General features: G+C 41.1%; 2 protein-coding genes across 2 annotated transcripts; both read right to left on the reverse strand.

Annotated features, from left to right (window-relative positions):
- Positions 1-7,480: 7,480 nt before the first annotated feature.
- On the reverse strand, positions 7,481-15,012 carry irf4a (interferon regulatory factor 4a; the record flags this gene model as incomplete). Its single annotated transcript, XM_079214605.1, has 8 exons — positions 7,481-7,630; positions 8,366-8,478; positions 11,569-11,967; positions 12,345-12,425; positions 13,182-13,356; positions 13,446-13,528; positions 14,380-14,566; positions 14,815-15,012. 8 exons carry the CDS (start codon positions 15,010-15,012, stop codon positions 7,481-7,483), a joined length of 1,386 nt encoding a protein of 461 aa, XP_079070731.1.
- A 1,369-nt stretch (positions 15,013-16,381) lies between these two features.
- Positions 16,382-20,824, reverse strand: dusp22b (dual specificity phosphatase 22b). Its single transcript, XM_079218165.1, has 7 exons — positions 20,707-20,824; positions 20,234-20,267; positions 20,054-20,136; positions 19,312-19,361; positions 18,425-18,499; positions 16,921-17,092; positions 16,382-16,734 (listed from the first exon to the last, which is right to left on the reverse strand). Exons 1-7 carry the CDS (start codon positions 20,800-20,802, stop codon positions 16,594-16,596), a joined length of 651 nt encoding a protein of 216 aa, XP_079074291.1. The 5' UTR covers positions 20,803-20,824; the 3' UTR covers positions 16,382-16,593.
- Between the last annotated feature and the right edge of the window lie 3,072 nt (positions 20,825-23,896).

A 23,896-nucleotide genomic window follows, 5' to 3' on the forward strand; every position in this document is an offset into this window, starting at 1 on the left:
GCTGCGTAATAACGGTGCCTAGCTGTTCCCAGAAGACGTGGAATACAGCGGGAATGCTTCATTTCAGCCAGATAGGAATCACATGATAGCCTTGATGGAACCGATAAAGCAAGCTGGTGTAAGGCTTGGTTTCTAAATAGAAGTAAATTAAACGCTCGTGAGGTGAAGACATGTGAACCAAAAAAAAATATTATGTATTACCAAGATTATAGTGATTTCATAGGTATAAGCATCAAATCCCACACATTCTTCCCATGTCCATATCTGAATTGTGTGGAAGATTGTGAGAGTCCCATCCTTGAGAGGTAATGAGGAGCAGCACAGTGGAGCTGGAGGGGGATGTGCAAAAACAGCCTTGAGTGGGATGTTGAATGCTAAATCCCCCTCTCTACTGCTTTTGTCCCGTACCCCGACCTGTACCTGTACCTGGACCTGGACCTGGACTCTTTGCAGAAGTGAGAGAAGGGGGTGTGGTCTCTTCTTGTCTACCCTATTTCCTGCCTTCCACACCAGTTCTAATTGGAAATTTGGGTGGCCCTGTTTATTTACATGGTTGAAATGCGGCGAGGTTGTATTTATATTTTCATGGCGCGTTCTCAGCAGTGCTGCATTACATAGCCTTCCCTTGAGATCGCTGTGGGAGAGGGAGAGTGCAGAGTAGCCAATGGTTGCATGTATGTGTGTAGGAGGGAAGCGTGATGGAGGTTGTATGAGGTCTCATGTCCTTCGCTGTGAATCTGCACTTAATGATATTTAAGGTGAGACATTTACATATTCTATGTTGCCTCTTTTTTGTATTGGGTCTGTCTGTATACCTAATACAAAAGGAATAAGGCACTATAAACAAATATAATGTTAATGCTTTTTTATTTTCTTTGTAATAAAGAACCGTACACATAACATTTCAGAAAAAGAAGGAAACATAAAACCCAGATTCATCCAACATGGGATACATATTTAAGATGCATTGAAAAAAGAATCTGGGCTGTTTTAGAATATCAGAAAGCCCATAAAAATGATAAATTACACTATGAATAGTCCTGAGTCATAAAACCCACGTTTATGCATGTACAATAAATGACAGAAAGAATCTGCTCATCAACTAGGATTCAAAGAACAAAAAGTTCAAATAAATTATAATTTATAAGAAATTACTGTGGTTGCACCTGTCACAAGTGCAAATACCCTCAAAGTCTATATGAATAGGCAAGATTAAGGAATTTTGTCAATTTCTAATCCAATAGTGTTCGGAAAAGGCAGTCAAACTCTATATCTGGCTATAGTTTCAGAAAACACACACTAGAAAAGACCCTCTAACCTAGGTAGACCTAGGTCTCTCAGGTCTCATATGTATACATGGATAAAAATTATCCTTAGATCAGCCATGTCAGAGCAGTGGCAGTATGTGTTTATCTTTCAGACCGGGGCTGCTGAGTGGCGGAAGGCAGAGCTTTCTAGTCAAGCCATGGCTACAGAGAGCCCCGACCTGACTCTGGATAAAGTAAACATATGAGCGTGCACACACGCACACACACACACACACACACACACACACACACACACATGCGCACGCACACGCACACGCACACGCACACATACATACACTCAGAGGCTTCCCTGCCCGTCAGCTGGAGACCACACACCCAGACCACACAGAGTCTGAGAACAGCCCCAGTCACTCTCACGCAACACAGCCCACGAGCTGTCACTCTCTCCGTCAGCACTGGTTCTGCCCGTCACTTGACACACGAAACAAAGCAACTGTGTTTAGAAAGATGGAAAATGAAAGAAGTAGAGTCACAAACTCTTTATTTTGAGAGAAAAGTGTTCAGAGGAGACCGAGAGAGCAGTAATGTTCATGAATCCAAACCAATTGAGGGAATTCCAAATACATTTGAGTGTGTGTGTGAGTGTGTGTGCGTGTGTGTTAGAGAGAGTCACGCCCCTGCATCATTAAGAGTGATCAAAGGGTTTATGAACACTGATTACTTTTAGTCCAATCGCCAAATGTGTGAGCATCATGTCGTTTTTTTCATATGGAGAATTCATATTTACACTCTCTCCAGTTCAAGTACAGCAACCAACCGATGATACATCACTCTCTGCTGGTCATTTATTTCACTGCATATCTTCATGCACAGTCACTATTTTAGTTGGTTGGTAACTTTGGGCCTCTGTTGTGTGTCTCTGGAGGAAATCTCGACTATGGTGAAAATGCAGCATTTCCTACTTTGTCTAATGACGTTATAGTGTGACATCCTTTATCTCCGTAACCTCTGTGAATTCCCAGCCAAACTACACAGGCAGCCCTGTCCTTGCATCAGTGCCAGGTAGACCACCATATTGTTCTGCTTATCACCCTGATCTGCTTACACTGATGTCCCGAGTCATCCGATTGTTTTCCATTACTTTGCCGCTCCTTATCCGACAACTGTTATTGCTTTCCTGACATCATAATGTATTCGGTCAAGTACGTTGTTCTCTGAAGAGTCTCACTCTCAGATAAACAAAGACATGTGAAAACAATTGAAGCTGATTAATTGTGGCGATAACAGTTCTATTTACTAGTGAAGGAGAGCAATGATCATGCCTTATGGGTCATATCCTGAGAATTCATATTAATAATTATAATAATATAATGATAGTGACAGACATTATAATACGAAGATAATAGAGTAATGATATGTGCTCAGCCACACCTCCACAGTTCATTTGTATTGTCCTCTGTTCTGCCATTACTAAAGTCTTAACATAATCATCTGTCAACAGTTTATCTCCGTATTTGTTCCCACAAAGGATCCGCAGTGGGCCTGAAAGTGATCATTGGTGGATTTGCAGCATCATTTTCAGGGCTCGAAATGTGTATAAACGGAGGATGAGGTTAACACCTTCTTTACCACGGAGTTAACAAGCAGGAGTTGACTCGAGTTAAACAGGACTGTCATCAAATCCAGGGCGAAGGTCTGACCCTAAACAAACTGGGGTCATGGCCTCTGAGTCTAGTGTTGAATTAGACTCAGTCAGCAGGGAATCGAACCAGCAAGTAGACCATCCAGATTGTTTTATTTATTTATTATTTTATTTGTGTTCTTTTTGTTTTAGTGTTAACCCCTGGACTCCCTTTGTTTTATATCTGACACCATGCGATAACTAAAGATGACTATAAAGTATTCTCATGCCCCTAATTTCTCAAGTTCTTAAAAACTACTCTGACCAGCCATGGTACTGCATGTAACACCTCATGGAACGTATATTAACTGAGCATGTTATTTAGCACAGTGTCGCAGTGGTTCTCGACAGTTTTAGATTGAGAACCTTTAAAACAACAGAGTCAAATCACAAAGATTACATAATTGTTAGAGGTCTGAAAATTTATAATTACTAAGTATTTTATGAGAAAGCACAGATAAATGCGTTTAGAAATAAACAGTATTTTATGTAGCGGAAACATGTATTTGTTTTTCTCTGTTAACGTGTTGATTATCTTGCCACCCTTCAAATTCATAGCTTTTTGTTTAGATACAACTTTAACCAGCAGGGGTCAGGAAAACATTGCTACAGTTTTACTGTGATACACATTTTTTATTTTCCTTGTCGAAGACACTTGATGTATTAATCAAGCATTAATAGATAAACAAATCAACAATGATTTCTGAATATATATAGCTTTTAAAAGAATAATTTTTAAATCAGAGAATCTCAGACCAAAAGTATGAACCACTTTTCTAGTATGTGTGAACAGTTATAATGCCGCTGTAGTAGCAGTGACCCCAAAGGATAAGATGATCCACGTGTACTAAAAGCAGCATTAACAGAATAAGATAGAGTTACTGTGATTTTCGTCACACACGTTGGACAAATTAAGCATAAAGATTGACACAGTGCACATTAATAATATATAATATAGTATTTGCCCAGACAAATTAATTATATCACTGAGTCAAGATGGAACTTTGTTTTGGAGAAAGCGTTGCATTTGATGTGTTCGCTGTAGTTTCATTTCTGTGTAAAACCTTTTTTTAGAAAACTAAACTGTCCATTTCACAGCTTCGACTGAAGGACTGAGGCGCTGTCACTTGGAGTAACGGCTCATACAGGCGGAAAACTGAAGCCTGACTACAAATGATGTGGCTTCCTGCAAAGGGGGAAACACCATGATGTGTGAATGTGCTTCTTTTTTTTACCAAATAGTAGTCGTCTCATTTTCCTTTCCTTTGTTTGACAATCAAAAAGAGCTCAAAGACAAAACAGCACATCAGACATAAGAAGTAGAAGATGAATATGTTTATTTAAAAGTAAATCAAATATCCATTCATTAATCCATCTCTTTATAATCTCAATTCCTTGTGATTATTCATATATATTGTACAAAATATGGAACAACTTTCAGCAAAATGTTCTATTATGCCCATGCTATAATGCATAATAATCATACATACATACTTATAACAGAAAGATGACTGACCAGCCATTATGAAGAATTATGATACTTGAGTTTATAAGTCATTTGCTAAATGCTTTATGATGTGTTATACTTATTTTTATAAAACATTGTGAATATTTTCAGATAATGCATTAGAAGTATGTTATAACGCATTACAGACATGGGCTCCAAAGAAGTGTTTTCTAATTTTCTTCAGAATACACTTATTTTGTGATTTCCTGTGTAGCTTGTCCTAAAGGTTTTACTGGAACTGTAAAGTATTATGTGAAGTGTGTGTGTGTGTGTGTGTGTGTGTGTGTGTGTGTGTGTGTGTGTGTGTGTGTGTGTGTGTGTGTGTGTGTGTGTGTGTGTGTGTTTGAGTCACTGGTGTTGTAGGCGGGGGAGTCACATGTTTTATCCTGAGTCCATAAATGTCAATTCCTGATAACTGTAATAGTGCAACTGCGTGACACGCATTATGTACCCACCTACACACATGAACACACACACATGGCCCTTTACACACATACACACACAGTGTGTGCCACAATAGCACAGCTAGTAACATTTTCACTATCAGGATTTTATTTTGAATGAGTCAAACATCTGACTGTGAAGTATGTGGACGTGTGTGACAATGTGGAAATGATTAATGGTTCAGACACACACACACACACACACACACACACACACACACACACACACACACACACACACACACACACACACAAACATTCCTGCCTGTGATTTTGGTCAGATTTTTAAAGCCATTGTGAAAGTGATGTGGTTTAAGTGAGAAGGAAGTAAATGTAGAGATCGAAACTCTGGACCACAGAGGAAAAACAAAACCTTTATCCCTTCTGCTGCAGCATCAGCTTTTATTACTACAGCTGCTTGAAGAATTGCATTATCCTCACTATTGGATATATACTGGATATAATTTAAATGGAATAATAATAAATAATACATACTCTAATAATACACATTATCTTCTCTTATTTCGAGTAAAATAAAGGCTGGATTTAAAACAGAAAGCTTTTGAATAATGTGACTAAATAAATTAAATAAAGTCCTTAATTTTAGAAAAAATAATTTAACTGAATTGTCATGCAGCTTCAAATTCAGTTTATTCAGGCGTCAAGTGATGACAATCAAAAGAGCCAAGATGTTATATTATTGTCATCTAAAAAAGAGAAATGTGTGTTGTTCAGGGACTTTACCTGATTATGAGACCACTTGTTTCAGCTCATTTCTCCTCTCTGTTCACATCATTGTTGGTCAGTTAATTCATGTGTTAGGGTCCTGATCATATTGGCCTCTTAGGTTTATTTTTCTCTGCCTTAATTTCGGATGTGAGTCGGTCCGTTTGCTCTAAAGATGTGCCTTGTCTCGTAAGGTGTGCCTTGTCTCGTCGTGGCGCTTCACAATGCTGCTTTTAATATCGCTGAACATGAGACATACTGCTTTGGAACTGGTTGTGGGAATAATAAACATATAATAGTCTGTCCAGGCTCTGGTTAAGCGGTCCACATTTATATTTTTGCAGCGCCAAGCGAAATAACTTGTCTGACTCTTTTTCCAACTATCTGGTCTCTCTCCTGTCGCTCGTGTTTGTGAAGATATCACTCGAGTTAAGGGGCTTAACGGAATACACACAAGTGATTGACCGAATAGGATCACGTGAGAGGCTTTACAAGGCGTGTGATTGGTTGGTGTGTCTCCAGGACCTCTGAACGAGAGCCGTAAAGACAGGTAAAGCTGCGCCGGTGAAATAGAAGCGATCCATCAACAGTTAATAATTCGGGAATAATAATTGGTTTTCGGTCCAGGGTCCAGAAACAACGGCGTCTGGGTCCGGACCAGGACCGCGGTTCGCCTGTTAGTGACCCGTGCTCTACAGGATCAACATGGGAACCAGAGAGCTAAACTTGCACGATGACCACAAAGGCAGTTTTTCTTCCCATTTGCGAGGCCTAAAGTTTCAGGTCAAGAGGAACAGGTACGGTTTCCTTGCAAGTTACAGGATAAGTGTGATTTTTACAGTCAACCTACTTCGGTCAGGTCGAGGCCACCCACTTTATCTGGTGACACAGACCTTCAAGTATCTCTCTGATCATGAGTTGTAAGTCAGTAGTCCCCAACCTTTTTTTTTTAATCTTGTGAGCATCTAAAAGAAGCCATGTCTACTTGCAAACCCTCGTCAGAAGTTTCATCTCTATAAGGAGTTTTCAAATCAGATTGTTTCTGACACCAGAGAAATAAAACTAGACAGTGTTTTGCAAGACAAAGTAAGAAACCAACAATGAATCGAGAAAATTAATATTTGCAATGTCTGTAATCATTTTAGATTATCTTGTGACACTTTGTACAGTTTTGATGTAATTAAAGGAATCACATATTTTTAAAAGCCGACCAGATTCAGTAGATTGATAGATTTCTCTAAGTGCATCCTGTTACATATAGTCAAAAGATAAACAATGTTTACAACAGCTTCTAGCTTCTATTGTGGTCTACAATGGGCTTAGATATTGTTGACTTGCTCACCAAGAACATTTTGTGATTTTGCTCATCAAGAACTGTATTCAATAAAAGTTTTGAATCACAGAAGGAGCTGTGTCAACTGAGTTTAAAAAGCAGAGTTTGTATTTGTGCCACTTTAGTGTGTGAGTGCACCAATCATATTACATATTCATTAATACTCAGTTTTGTCCCTTTGAGGCATCAGTGTGTGTCTTAGGGGCCATTCTTCCTGTGCACCTGTGCTCGTACTTCCTGTCTCACTCGCCCTCCGCTCCCCTCACCCCCTCACCCTCAAACCGCATCCTTCACACTGTCACAATAATACTTGTAGAAAAAAAAGAACATAACTCCACAGTCACAGACACAAAGACTGCGACACATAGGTGTGCAAGGGAAAACAACAGGGTCTTCCCCATCTTTACCCCTCAGTTCCATGACAGTTCATGCCCTCACGTATATACAGTGTGTGTGTGTGTGTGTGTCTGCGTGCGTGCGTGCGTGCGTGCGTGCGTGCGTGCGTGTGTGTGTGTGTGTTTGTCACTCCTGAATATGCTGTAGCGCTCTCTGGGAAGGATAGTCGATTGTTGTAGATGTGTTCTGTTCCTGGATGTGATCAAAAGCCCGCAGGTAGTGGCCATTGTTCTGCTGGTAGTAGTACACCAGTTTTCTGGCAAACACTGGCTCCACCTAAAAGGAAGGTCTTATAGGTCATGTATGAAATATGTCTGTGACTTGTGAATTATGCTATCCTATTGATACCTATAAAGGAAGAGAGCACTATCTAAAGCTATTTCAAGAAGCAGAGAATTTGAGAAAAAAAGAAGTGTAAGAAGAGCATGTTCTGGTTGGCTAGTATACTGCATACCATCGATGCATCGATGTCTTTTCAGTTTTATTATGTTTTATATAAAGATAGGGTAATTGCCATATACCATACATAATACTTAAAATAGGCATGTACTGCACATATAGACTGTATACAAGAAGGGGAATAACTAACATGTCAGTTCATTAAATAGATAATCTTCAATTACAGATAACAACCAGGGAAAGTTGATGAGTAAACGTAACTTTACTTTTCGGCTAGCTGTGACTAGTTCTCCAGCTGGCAACATATTGCTCTCTTGCTTTGGCTGCAGTTTGACTATATTATAACTCTGTTTTGCAGAGAGCAGAAATTACTTCTTTTTTTTTTTTTTACAGAAATTACAAATTTACATGGTATATAGGTACTAAAAGTCGGATTCGGGTCTTAGTTTAAACCAAATATGTAGGCTAGTTACTGCATTTTACGTTTGTATTGTAGCAGTATTTCTAACAACCATATGAATTTGCCAATATGTATAAATATGATTATTAGAGTGACAAGAAATGATCACATATGTCGGCCATTTCAGAATGTAATAGCGAGTGGATGGGTACCTGTGCTGTGATCATCTTCCTTGTGCGCTGTGGGTCGGGGTACTCGTCTCCAAAACAGAGCACCACCTGGTGTCTCGGTAAAGGTCGGCCATTATGGGCGAACTCTTGAAGCTCTGAGAGAAGAGAGGCAAGAAAAGAAAGGGAGATGAGCTGCAGAACAAATCCCTTGTGTGCTACTTATCATACACTCCAGCACACCATTTTTAAAATATAAAGTAAAGGAACGTTAAAAAAAAACAATTTGCTCATACAACACTGTCCTTTATCTTTTTGTCTTTTCTGGAAACCATTGATTTAGATGATGGAAATTTCAGTCTAAATGATTCAGAAAACACCATCTTGTCACAGGAGATGGGTGGGGACTTCACACACGTTGGCCCCCAGCGTTTTAGCGCCATACTTCAACACTGTGGGGGATTTACCCTGCTAAAACAACTGCAGACTGTCCTTCATCATTATCATCAACACCACAGCTATCATCAACATGACCACAACCATCGTCATACTGTAAATGGCTGAAGAAGCATGGTTATTAATGCATTAGTTATTCTGATCGCTGAAAGAGTTTAATGAGCATCCATCCATTATCAGCCGCTTATCCGGGGTCGGGTCACGGTGGCAGCAGGTTCAGCAGGCCGACCCAGGCTTCCTTCTCACCCGCAACACTTTCTAGCTCATTCTGGGGGACCCCGAGGCTTTCCAAGGCCAGCCGGGAGGTATAATCCCTCCAGCGTGTCCTTGGTCTTCCCCGGGGTCTCCTACCAGTTTGATGTGCCTGGAAAACCTCTAATGGGAGGCGTCCAGGAGGCATCCTGACTAGATGCCCGAACCACCTCAGCTGACTCCTTTCGACACGAAGGAGCAGCGACTCGACTCCAAGCTCCCCCCTGATGTCCGAGCTCCTTACCCTATCCCTAAGGCTGAGCCCGGCCACCCTACGGAAGAAGCTCATTTCGGCCGCTTGTATCTGAGATCTCGTTCTTTCGGTCACGACCCAGAGTTCGTGACCATAGGTGAGGGTTGGAACGTAGACCAACCAGTAAATGGAGAGCTTTGCCTTCCGGCTCAGCTCCCTCTTCACCAAGACGGACCGGTACTGCAGCCACACCGATCCGCCTGTCGATCTCCCGCTCCACCTTACCCTCACTCATGAACAAGACCCCAAGATACTTGAACTCCTTCGCTTGGGGTAGGCAGTTTGTCCCCACCTGGAGGGAGCAATCCACCGGTTTCCGGCAGAGCACCATGGCCTCAGATTTGGAGGTGCGAACTCTCATCCCTGCCGCTTCACACTCGGCTGCAAAACGCCCCAGTGAATGCTGGAGGTCACGGTCCGGGAGGCAAACAGGACCACATCATCCGCGAACAGCAGAGAGGCGATCCCGAGACTCCCGAACCGGATCCTCTCCGTCCCCTGGCTGCGCCTAGATATCCTGTCCATGAAGGTCACGAACAGGACCGGTGATAAAGGGCAGCCCTGGCGGAGGCCAACACCCACCGGGAACGTGTCTGACTTACTACGACAAGCGGTCGGAGCCTCCTTTCCAGCACCCTGTCATCAGCTTTTCCCGGAAGGCTGAGCAGTGTGATGCCACGATAGTTCGAGCACACTCTCCGGTCCCCCTTCTTGAAGATGGGAACCACCACCCCGGTCTGCCAGTCCATGGGCACTGTTCCCGACCCCCATGCGACACTGAAAAAGCGTGTCAATCAAGACAGCCCAACAATGTCCAGCGCACAGAAGTCCAACAACAAAACACCATTCGGGTTCAGATCGGGCAAGCCGTTCCTTCCAATCACGCCCCGCCAGGTTTCTCTGTCATTGCCCACGTGAGCGTTGAAGTCTCCCAGGAGAACTATGGAGTCGGCAGGCGGCGCCCTTTCCAGGACCCCTCCCACCGACTCCAAGAAGGCCGGATACTCCGAAATGCTGTTCGGTGCATAAGCACAAACAACAGTCAGAGCCTTACTCCCTGCAACCCGAAGGCGCAGGGAGGCGACCCTCTCGTTCTCCGGGGAAAACTTCAACATAGCGGCGCTCAGCCGGGGGCTCGTGAGTATCCCCACTCCCGCCCGGCGCCTCTCACCCTGGGCAACTCCAGAAAAGGACAAAGTCCAACCCTTCTCCAGGAGCTTGGTTCCAGAGCCCATGCTGTGCGTGGAGGTGAGCCAAACTATATCTAGCTGGTACCGCTGCACCAGCTCCGGCTCTTTCCCCGCTAGCGAGGTGACGTTCCACGTCCCTAGAGCTAGTCTATGCTGCCGCCGATCGGCTCGCCCAGGTCTCCTGCCTGGCCCGCCGCCCGATCTACATAGCACCCGACCCCGATGATTCTCCCCGCGGGTGATGGGTCCACAGGGTGATTAATGAGCAGTAAAACCCAAATCCATGACCTCGGCTACAAAAGAGCATCGACAACAACTGGATTAAAAAAATACAACCATTCTCGTGTATGGACTGAAATCTAGTCAAGTAGTTTTAATTATTGTTTATGTTGTTGTTGTTTTTTTATAGTTGTCGTAATGTTGAACACCAACCAGCTGTGCAAAGAGTGGATCAAAAACATAGTGAAATACAATAACCTTACACCTTAAACTATGGGCTAAATATTACTATTAAAAAGAAAAAACACCTGTGCTGTTAGTGTAAGCATATTTACTTAATTACTGTACTTCAGCACAATTTTAAAACACATGTACTTTAATGGAGTCCACTTTATGCTATACTTTATACTTAACTACACTGTGGGTGAAATATTTTAGGTTTTTAATTAGCATAATGCTAAGTTATTTTACATATAAAACATATGATCATCATATAAAACATGACGCATTGCTGAAGATAAAGCTAAATTGTATAAATAAGTTCTAATCGGCTGCTTACATGGCAACACTTGACCGAACCACCCCTGCTTAGAGTGTAAGCCTACAGTATGAGCTGTGCATACACTAATACATTGTTCAAATCTATCTACAATGTAAATGTAAGCAGAAGTGTGAATTCATGTGTTTGTCAAGTCCTGCTCTGGGCACTCACACACACTGTAGTGGCTTGTTTATGAACAGAAAATGAATGACAAAATAGTGTAATATTAAATATATACACCAAGCACCACTTTCTGCATCACAATGCAGATGTGTTTCTGCCATTGCTTCCAAAGATGCAGGTGTGAACAGAACACAACATAAACATATTTGCTTACCAATCAGGAATTGCTGGGTGTCAAACAGTTTGCATGGCTGCTCCTTCTCCAGCTTGTTGGGTTTATCCATATAAGGAGCCAGAGGTCCTTCCCAGTAAACCCGTCCCTGGCAGAGACGCTTAGCGTATAACCCATCAGGCGTCATCCACAGAAGCACCCCTTTCTCCAGTACAGTAGGAAGCATCTCAGCACCATGCCTCTGAGACTCAGGGTACGGGAATGGAAAAAGTATGATTTCTGCCCCGCTATGAAGCTTGTCCTCTAGGCATGGAGAAGAGGAGGAAGAAGAGGATGGAGAGCAGGAGGAATGAGAAGTGATCCGACAACCTTCTGGGCTGGTGGTGGTAACCTCCTTCACCAAAGACTCTCTGTAGTATAGGGACACGTGCAGACTCAAATCTGGAAGAAAGAGACTAGCATTTAGCAAATGCATCCTTGTAGGAAACAATTTGAGGCTCACAGCCGGATCTGATGGCAGCACTGAAATAACAAGCTGAATACAACGTTGTTCTCAATGATCTTGGCATTCAGAGAATTGCTCACTTCTCTCTTATCATTTCAAGCATCTTTTTAAACCCTTTTTTAGAATCTATCATCATGTGATAGATTGAAAAAACTCACAATTCACTATCATGGCCTGCAGCTCTTCAGAATAGGGAAGTTAGTAAGTGTTGTACAACAATATGTCAATGCAAATATTTTCAAAATAGTAAACAAGCATGTGAGTGAACATCTGCGTGCATGTGTCTTTAAATGAGCCCCAGATTATTATTTACCTGTTATGCCATTGTTTTGGTTGATTGAATACACAGGTGGTTGGGACTCTGAAAAGTAGGTGTGGAAGGAGAGCTGAAAACCTGTGCAGAATAAAATAAATAAATAATGGTCATAATTTGAGAATGTCAAATGGCATTACGCTGCTTTGCAGGGATGAGTGAGTTTTGTATTGTTATTGAAGTCAAATCTGTATATACAGTATATGGTGTTGTCTTGAATCGTTTATCTTGGCCAATTTACCTTATGCATACACAGAAGTATATTAAATAATGGTTAATAATAATACTTTATAGAGTATCAATGATGGCTGTAAGGACATTGTATGAACACACGAATGCCTGTAACCACAGGCATTCAGGTGTTCATACAACCTGATTAAAGTTGAATTTCTGTTGACATTGAACGGCCTACAAGTCACTAATGTTACCTGATGACCCGTTAAAGCTTCAATGAATATATGGATCAAAGCATAACACGATGAAAGAAATAAGCATGATTGCAATCTCTTTACATTTTACGTCAGTGACAACATTGTTCCATCTCAGACCTGTCTTTTGACAAAAATAATTACTTCATAGCTACGTGTCTATAGTTGGGAATGGATGTCATTATTTAGATAATATCTGGATATTTCTGGTCTATTTGAGATTTTTAAATTTCTTTAATAGAAATACATTAAAGAAATCAAAAAATCTAGAATAGACCAGGTGACTTTGAAGATAAGACATGCATCATACTGTATATATGCTGAGCATTATAGTCACACTCACATACAGAGCCAATTATTACGGCCATCTATTCCCTTCTATAGTTTTATAATCCTGGACATATCTTACCATTGTCTGTGTGTGACGCGGGCCAAGCCCGGCTGAACGGTGATGGGTAGTGGAACTGACCGTACTGCAGCTCTGCATGGGGCCCGTGCTGATGTGGAGGAGGAAGAGGTTGCTGTTCTGTGGGTGAGTAGTCTCTCCAATCCCTTCTCTCCTGAGAACCCATATAGCCGGATACCTGAGAAAGTACCACTTGGATGGTCAATCAGATAAGTTGCCATTTGCAGGATATTTCCTAATTGATGTGCTCATGACCAGCATGCTGACCTGGTCATGTGAAGACGTATATGGAGGAATATTGCCGAGGGAATTTACATGTGATGGTGTCTCCTCCATACTTATCTTCATTCCTGTAAATGTACAAAATCATAAATGCATTTGTCAGATATTTGTTCCAAAAGATTGTCCATACTTTGTTTTGAAGAAAAAAAAACAGAACTAAAATCTTTAACCATAATTCATTCCATTCCATTATCCGAACCACTTATCCTATTTAGGGTCGCAGGGGCGCTGTAGCTGATCCCAGCTGACATTGGGTGAAGGCATGGGTTCACCTGGAGAGGTCACCAGTTTATCGCAAGGCACATATAGAGACAGACAAGCATTCACACACAATTTAGAGCCTCCAATGAACCTAAACGGCATGTCTCTGGACTGTGGTAGGAAGCTGGAGAACCCGGAGGGAACCCACGCTGCCACGGGGAGAACATGCAAACTCCACTTTTAGCATTTGAGTGACAGGGTGTTTTGCAAACAGACAACTGAGGTTAATCCTGTTGATTTCGACTTGTTAGCTCAGAGACCAGAAACTGCTCTAGTGTGACAAAAACTGTTGTATGATGGCAGACACTTAGTTATGCAAGGCTGGAGGTCGCCTGCTTGTTTTATGCACCCTGCGCTCAGTAACCGAAGCCCTCTAAAAAAAGCACTACGGCCTCTTTGGTACATGCTTTGGCTTCCTTTGTGCTTCCTGCCTCATCAGAAACAACTGCAGTGGTGCATGTGTGTGTGTGAAAAAACTGCCAATAGTCTGCAAACAATGTGAGAATCTGTATATAATTGACCTATTGCAATGGGCTTTACATTTGAGTTGTCAAATTTCAACCGTAAACTATTTTACTCACCATATTCCATCTGACACCTCACATGGGTGGCTGAATGTAATTTTCACATTGGATGGATGCTATATACATACACTTACCTCTTTTGGCTGCTTCTGGAATTATTCTGTAGACTTTATAGGGGTCTGAGATGTCCAGTTGGCTTCTTTCCACTAACTCATCAAAGTCATTGCTTTTATTAAGAGCACAGCGCAGTCTGGTTTTCCATGTGGGTGGATCTGGCTTGTCCACTCCCTCCTTATGTTTCCCCTTAAACATTGCCCATGCCTGAAATAATCACTGATTAGATTAATTTAGTCTTGCCGATACATTAAGAATTGTACAATTTTAGGGTTCTGAGAATGGATTGTTGTATTAACACTGAAAATAAAAAATAGTCAACACAATCTAAATCTGATTTCCAGAGTAACTACAATACAACAGTTGTTGGTAATCATATTCAATATTGTGTTGAAAAATTGAACTCTAAGAGGATTTAGGTGCAGTGTGTGAAGATGTAGGTGGGATGGTCGGACCTTAAAGAGCGCTGCATCCTCGTCTCTGTTATAGTCTTGTTTTCCGGCATGTTTCCAAGGAACCCTAAAGATGCTCTTTCCATCATTTTCCCAAACCAGGCCGAGATATTCCCCGCTGTCAATCTGATCAATCAGCCACTGTCTCAATTTCCCATTGCCGCAGCTGACTGGCAGCCCACTGTCCTCATCAAGGTTCATCTCTGCAAAGTCACAAAGAACAAAAGCGCATAACAGAACATAGGCACAGCTAGGGGACACAGTTACTTTTTACTCACAGATTCACTCATTGAAATTAACCCGAGGAAAACTGAAAGATGTAGTAGTCACTAGCCTAGTCACTAGTCACTAGTAGTCATTAGCAGTCACTTTTAATACATTTCATCCACGCCTTTGACACTTTTGGTCTTGCTGATTTATAAAGAAAGGGTATAGGGTAGAGGTCCAAGTGGTACTTTCTTCAGGAAAAAGAGACGGGACTAGTTTGAGACACATGCATGAATAGAAACACGAAGGCAATTAAATAATTTTTTTTAACAACAATGCTTGGTGGAATATATGCTGATAAGACTTATCCCATGTTTCTTCAACCTAATGTCAATGGACAATAATTCAACTTCAATAAGATTTAACATTTATACAAATGCCAGAAATTCTAAGATGAATTATAAACCTATTCTCTCCTGAATAAAACTATTGGGGTTGAACGGTATATACATTACAAGTCTTTATTAAATTAAATATTGAAAATACAGTTAATTTAAAAAAGAGCTGCTGCCGCTTACCGTGAATCATGCGAGCTATCCCCACTGAAATCTGTTTTGAAGCTTCTCGGTGTCCTTTATCACATCTTGATTTGTTACAGGGAGGAGCTTCACGGGCTCTGAGAAGTTCAAGAGGAGATGCGTTCAATTCTGTGAAGCTCATTGTGGCGCAGCACTTCGGTGGGGAATCCCTCCAGCGACACCCTGAGCAGTAGTTACCTGTGCATGTTGCATATTACCGATACGAAAATATTACACCCACATATTTAGCTTTTTTTTTTTTAAAGCCTATAAGTAGCCTACAACCGAATTTTCAGTGACAATTGTTGACAAGAATTTTATAATTGTGTTATTGGGGAGAGATTGCATCGAGAAATGAGGAACCAATGTCAGAATGGTTGCTCACTATCACATGGCTACTTTAGTGTGACTGCCCTCCAGTGGCCTTCTATGCGCATGCCCAGCTATCTGCTACCGGATGCAATATTTTGTCATGCTGAAATTAATGTTTTTTTCATGCTCTATAGACTCTTAAGACAATGTTGAAGAAGGCGTGATAAAAGAACGTGATCTTGGTGTTTTGGATATCACACGCATGACCTCTCTTGCACATAAGACAAACAGGAAGGCAACCAGGAAACGGTGGTGTACACACGGCACAGAGTGAGTTTTTATCCCCTTCAATACGACCACAACCTCACAAAGCACTTAACTTTACTCCTTTTATTTTGCAATTTGAAATTATCATGACACAGTAAAAAAAAAAACACAACATTCATAAATTTGAAGAAAAAGAAAACTGCACTATAAACATCAACCAAAGCTAAAATGGTTTCTGTGCATCACATGTTTATTGTCTCTTTCAGTGTTCATGTCCATGATATTTGGAGGATCACTCCAGCTATGATAAACATCCTGACAGCAAATTAGACTTCCAGACAGGTCCTGAATACTGTAGTGTCGAACGGTGGTGTAATCCTCCAGACTAAGCAGCAAAATATGTCATCAAAAGATCCGATCAGATGCCTTCAGGTGGGGTAGCTGCCTGTTTTTCCACCGCCTCACCATTGACTTTAGACGTACTGGCAAGCAAGTCACGTAGATCAGCCTCATCATTGAAGGAGTTGTCCTTATATTCCTTCTGTAGCCATTCTCTGAACTACGGGAAAAGAAGAAAGAAAACAGCTTGTATTTTGATGACAATGAAAATAAATGTACAAAATGCTAACTACTGATGATGCATTCTCACCATATCATAATCACGTCTATTCAGTAATGCATTGATATACAGTATTCCACGCCCTCTCATGCTCCATCTTTCCATCGCTCAGTTCATAGGACTAACCTGCTCAGCTTGAGTAGCCTCAAACTCCTGGAGTTGGCGTTGGAAGCCCAGGTTGGGCCCCGCACAGGGCCGGGCCACCCTCACTGCAGCCAGCGCCTCCTGCCAGCCCAGTCCCGTCACCGTCATGATGTACGCCACCACCAGGGTGACACTGCGGGACACACCTGCCAAACTGGAAGAAGAGAGGAATGGACAAATAGTAACATGCATGAAATTAAACTGAGAAGCAGAATTGTTTTCCTCAACACTTGAAGATAAAGGAGTAGAGTGCTTTCCATTGAAATGGATGAACACAGTAATCAATAAGTGTGTCCGCATGCACATGAGCATCCAGGTTATAGTCAGGTTTACACTAGTCTATTCTGATTATGTTTTGCACATAGAAGTAAAGTTGGGGAACTAGTTACATATAACAGAGGTACATAATTTGATTACTCAATAAATGTAATTGTAATCAGTTACTGGAGATCTGATAATATTGTTTTCAGTAAAAGTGCTTATATGTAAAATATGACATTATTGCAGTAGTTCCGTTTCATTCTTACCTTATATTTAGTTATATAAAATAACGTATAATAAAAGTTTGACAGTAATCATTGTTGAGTACTGTTGTGAGGTTTACCCTGCCTGGTGTTTTTAGTACTTTTCATCTTTATCGCCAAATTTGAAATATTTGATAGAAAAGTAACTGAACTGTAATCAAATATAATCTACATGACTGGTTTTAGAAATATGTATAAATCCCTATCCTGATTTAAAAAAACAAAATAGGCTTTGTCATAAACCAGGATGCACTAGCATTTCCTGAATACGTGTAAAACTAAACTCAAACCAAGAATACAAATGTGCTTGTAAAATACAGTATGAGAACTAGACGTTGAAACCAGGTCACCTCCTAATTGAGGATTATGGAAAATATCCCAAAGATTCCCAGTAATACTTATCACATTAAGCATCTACAGGAGGCAATACCATCCACACTATAGACAGTGACAGATACACAGAGAATTAACTCCAAGAACTGCTCGGTAAGTATCGGAATTGAGGCGTCAGTCTCAGAAATTTGTCAGTCAATAAGTATAGTAAAAAACTGTAGCAGTACAGTGCTTATAAATAGCCTTTTGTTCCCCTGTATTTCCGAGAAGACCCTCTGTCTAACCAAATATAACTTTCCCCTGTGAACAAATGGTCAGCTACCCAACTACACAAACACAATGTGGGTCAGACTTTGTTACTCTACTCTGTTTTAGGAAGTTTGAGAATAGGCTTTTGCTTATCATTTAATCCCTTCTGCGCAGCAGTTACACATGAGTTCACTTGTTGACTTGGTTGATCTCAGGTTGTTTTTTTAGCTTTACATGAATTGCACATTTCTGTTCAACACAGCTAGATTATATTATAAGATAGATGAAGGAAAACTATCTTGTTCGGCTACTTGTAGTATCTTGTTTGTGTGGTTCTAGCTTTGCGGTAAAGATAGTACAACAAGATGTCTTTCTCTCACCAATGAACAAGGCAGCCTTCTCCTTTCAGGCGGGACTCGTGCATGAACATTATGCTTTGTTTAAAGTGCTGAGTTCTGTGGAGCAAAACATTTTGTGTTATAATAGGCCACATTAAACCATTATGAGATAACAGCAAGATCTGCTAGACGAGCTGTGACTATGTGCTGTTGTTCTGTCCTCACTGGCACCTCAGAGCCGCTGCATGCATTTAAAGCTATATTGGTGGTGGACAAAAACTTTTTCCTGTATATGTTTTTGGTCAGGGATAGGGATGTGTTCCTGTAAAGTTTGAGAGAGAGATGGTGTCATATAATCGCATAACAGTTTTCAAACACCTCTCAGTCTGAACCAAAGAGGTACGAGGCGACCGGGTGTGTATGTGTGTATGTGTGTGTGTATATATACATGTGCATGTCCATGTGCAAATGTGTTAAGGGCAGGGTGGGGGGTTGCGTATAAATAGAGGCCCGGCACCAACCACAGCGTTAACACCAAGCTGCGAGACTTCCTTGCTGTTAAAAGGCCGCCTGATATGTGAATTTGGTCATAGAAGATGAGTTTGCGTGTGTGTGTGTGTGTGTCTAAAGCAGGGTGTGATTGGGTGATACATGCTCAACCCTGGGTTCTTCTTCCCCCGTCTCCCACGTTACACAAACACAACTGCATGGGTTTGTGATGTCATGTGCTCATGTCAAAAACACAACCATGCAAGTTCACAGTTAAATGTTTAGCTTTTGAAAGAATATCATTTACACGTTAGCTTGAAGAAAATGCACCTCAGACACCCACACAGCGCAGCCTCAAATGGATGTTTTACTCTCTCTCTCGCTCTCTCTGCCTCAGCCTTGCATTGTTCTGTGTTGCTGTGCTGCATCTTGGTACTTACAGGTTTTGTGTGGGCAGGTCAGCTGCTGAAATGCAGAGATAGGTCATCTCCTGAGGGACAAAGTGCTACTAGTTACCTGTCAGCAGTCACTTGCTCTGAGAACACAAATTAATAATCAGCAGCTGGTGAACATCACTGGACATCAACATGTTGCTGATGGTGGACACATGCCATGCTTTTGTATGTGGAAGAATAAAGACAATGTTACGCAGATTTGTTGTCACACCTGTGCGTCCCTCCTCAAAAGAATTCCAAAACTGAGAAAATAAGCTGATTTTGTACTTGCAGCAATAAGAACATATTTACATCAAAATAAATAACCTTGAAAAATAAATAATAAAGCAAAACAACGCAGTCCACACTGGCTGAAGAAAAACAACCGCCTACTCTGAAACCCACGCAGGGACACTGACCGAACCAACTCTTGTTAACTTGCATTTCGTCAGGATACTCCAACTATCACAGGAGTATAAAACTCCCCTGCTTATTGTGTATTCACTTACTCTGGAAGGACTACTGTTTGCTCAAGAAGAAGCACGCTGCCTCTTCCCGACCGACCTGACAGACCGGTTCATGGCCTGAGAGTTTGACTCATGTGCACTGTACTAACACACAGAGAGGGCCCAATCAGATCTGTTCAGCCTCATTTGCTTGAACATTTTCCTTAAAATATGAATAAGAAATTTAAGATGCACACAAGAGCAAAGGTGTTGTGTATATATAACAATAGAAAGCTTCTCACCTGGAGTATGGGAGCAGCACTGTCATGGATGGACAGGATGTGTGTGATGTTGTTTCTGGCTAATTGTTCTCGGTCTCTGGCATCTGACACAAACAAATGACACCACAAGCAAATGTAACGGGTTTGTGTTGTCATATGCAAGAACCAAATACAAATTTAAAAAAAAACACTGAGACAAACCTCTGAAATTCCCCAAGTACAAGTCAGGGAGGACCTATAAGGAAATATATGAATATGTAGACATGAATAAGACATGGTAAAAGCACTATCATCATCACTATTTTAATTGTATTTAACAGGGACAGTGCACAGCTTCTTAGCTATAAGCTAATTTACATATGTGGTCCCTGGGCAGCGAACAGAGAACAACATCTCAGTTATAAAGTGAGTATTAAGAATAATGGGTTCAAGTGTAAACTTGAGTGCATGTGATTATAAAAAATAACCAACATACAAGGTAAATCAATTGTTAAATATTCATAGTTTGACCACTTAAGTTTATAAGGTGCATGTTGAATCCTGTCAAACCCATCAGCACAACTTCTGTAAATAAACATCGAAAAGACTTGAATGAAGAGGACATCTCAAAATACCGAGGACCTCTCGTGAGCGTGAACTCAACGACCGTCGCGTGCAACAGGTGGGAGTCCTACCTTATTGACGCCATTCCCCATGCTGAAAGATCCCGTCTGAAAAGCAACAGTGAAAAGAAATGCCACGCTGTGTTGACTCGTTGTTTCAAAGCGCATATCCAGCGGCGTGACGGCTTTCCAAACCCGCTGTGGATGTGCAAATGCAGCTACGCGCCCGAGCGCTGCTTCCCCGGATCCCGCGCGATGAATGCTGGGAGTCGTAGTTTGCTGATAGACACACGCTCAATCGTTCAAATTAAAAAATGATGTTATTTGCCTGTTGCAGTTCCCAGCAGTGTACAGACGGTAACGTTTTCCAGTACCAGCTTTACCTTAAAGTAAATATATACCACAGAAATGCACTTTTATGGAATTTATAATTATCTTTATAGTTAGGCATTAATACGTTGACAAAGTGATAAAGATATTCCAACACTATGTATACATATATACACTTATAGTAACAATTGCAACTTAATTCTCTATCTTTTTACGTTTTTAAAATGTTTTTTTTATAAAAGATTTAGAGTCCACGCAGTTTGTCTTTTTTGTCTATTCCGTCTACTAGTATAACTTTATCAAGCAACTAATAAAAACATGAACCATGGAATCAAAGATAAATATATACATTTACATATACATCATCAATTCGCACGGTGGTGTGTTGGATTAGGAGTGGGACTTTCACACCGGAGCTCCGCGGAGGCAGGTCGTGTATAGCTGGTGTTCACTGACAGCCAATGAAATTGCAGCATTATTAATGCCGTCCAAGGTGATGAAAATCCCTGTTTTCAGCACCTGAGACTCAAATATTCTCCTGTTCTATTCTATTCTTGAGTCTCATTTTGGGCAAAGCCAAACATCAATGATGAAGAGCTATTTATGATTTAGTAAAAGTATACACTTTTATTAATTTATAAATAAAAGTGTATACTTTACTTATGAATCAAGAAAAGTGTATCCCTGTTTACTGACAGATTATATAAGTACTTGACTTATTTATGGCTATTTACCTATTATATTACATTTATCCTACTTATGAGCATGTTAATTGCAATTACTTCAATTAAATATGTCTTTACTGTTATGGTTCACATTAATAAGACTTGTAGACATCAGTCCATGAAATATATTTATTAACCACAACATGACAGTAAATATTGAACACAGAACCCAGTCACACAAACACAACACAAATATGTAAAACAACTATAATAATGTATATATGCTTTTGTTGCTTTGTCTTCATCCAGATCCTCTGCTGCTGTGGTCCACTGGCTGACGTCGTGGTCGTAGCAGGAAGCTGTGAGGAGGACGTGATGGCTCACCTTGTCAGATCAGAGTAAAGACAAAGCCAATTAGTACGATTGGGTGTGACTTGATGCCATCTTTTAAAAATGTACACAACCAAATCAAAAACAGGCTGAACGCTGGAGTGCTGTCTACTTTTGGTCTGAAAACAGTGCACCAGTATCTAATTTACAACAATAAAGATTTTAAAGAATGAACACCCGTTTTGATGGACACTACATCTGGATATTTTTAGGATGCAAATATACGTAAAATAATACACACCAGGCTGTGACAGATGAGCCGCTACTGTGTGTGTGACTCTGTTGTGTGTCTGTGTGTGAGACTGTGTTGTGTGTGAGACTGTGTTGTGTGAGAGACTGTTGTGTGTGAGTTTGTCTAAATTATGCACCACCCGCCAAGACAAATTCTTCGTATGTGTAACATACCCGGCAAATAAATGGTTCTGATTCTGACCGATTCTGAATACACAAAAACTACTGTTAGTAAAGGCAGAAAGTATCTTTACTTCACCTGCCTTTCTCAGCCAAATCCAATGAAACAGACTGTTTCTAACATTATTATATAAAGAATATACTTCATTCATACACATGTGTTTATGTTAGATTGGGTTAATATTCAGTAGCGAGTCATTAAGATTTAACCTAGGCAGGGGAAGCAACATCACACTCAAACACACGTTTAAACACATGCCATCAGGTGTTAGTAACACAGCATTTTCACATATTTTCGTATATCTGTTATTACATAAATGGAAAGGAGCATAATGTAAAAACGGATACGTACCCTCATCACGGCTAAGATCAAGTCATAGTCACTAGGACGAGAGGTAGAATACCAGAATACAAACATGACCAGAACATGTCAACATGAGACGGGATGATAAAGTCATGCTTCATGTGGGAGAAGAGCTCATGGTCCAGTTGTGTTGGTCGACAGCAACACAGTGTTTCTTCACATGAAGATGCAGAGTCATCCTCCTGCTGTCCCACATCTCTGACGAGTGAAGAGTCTCATCAAGAAACGCCTTCTGACAACCTCAGACTCCTTCAGACTCAAGTACAGGATTAAAGTTTAGCATCAAAACAAACGTTAAGTATAATTACGCATACTCGTTTTAATATGCGGCATATAGTTTAATCAATAATAACACACCATCAGTTATTAGTTAGGTATATGTTGTTTGATAACCTTAATCTGATAACTAACTAGTACCTAATTAGTAACTCTTTCTTTCACATAGATGTGGAGCAGTTAATGTACATGACTATAAACTACTACTACTACTGCTACTATAAACTACTACTACTATAAACTACTACATGAACCTTGAATTAACGTTACTCAGCACGTGCACGTGTATGACAACACTGAAGAAACACGACTAACTTTACAGCTTTCAAGTGAACCAGAACATGTCAACACTAATTCTCATTACATTTGAGGTCATTGTTATTCGTTTGAATGACTTACTGTTTCACGTAACGTCCAAACAACGAAGAGCTGCAGAAAATACGTGTTGTTTAAACTCGTTTTCGGGTTGTGACTGAGGCAGGAAGGGAGGGGGAGAGGAAGGGGAGGAGCCGGCAAAACTCAAAGCGGCTCCACTGCGCCACTAGCGGCCAAAGATATATTACATCGGCGGATTTCAGCGCCGTTTTAGGGTGCATCCCAAGTCTCTAAATTGTCGTTTCCTCGATCCTCGATTGAACCGGAAGTGGTTCTGCGGCGCCATCTTGACGGCCGTCCCAAAGCTCTTATTCTGCTCAGAGGAGCGAGGATTGAGGAGTGAGGAGGGAAATCGGAGGAGCCATGATTGAGGAGCCCCGAGAGCGAGCTTCCAGGAAGTGTTTTAACGCGGGACACGCCCCCTCGCTGTTCATCTGTTATGTGATTGGAC

This window comes from Taurulus bubalis (assembly GCF_910589615.1).
Source record: "Taurulus bubalis genome assembly, chromosome: 1".
NCBI lineage: Eukaryota > Metazoa > Chordata > Actinopteri > Perciformes > Cottidae > Taurulus > Taurulus bubalis.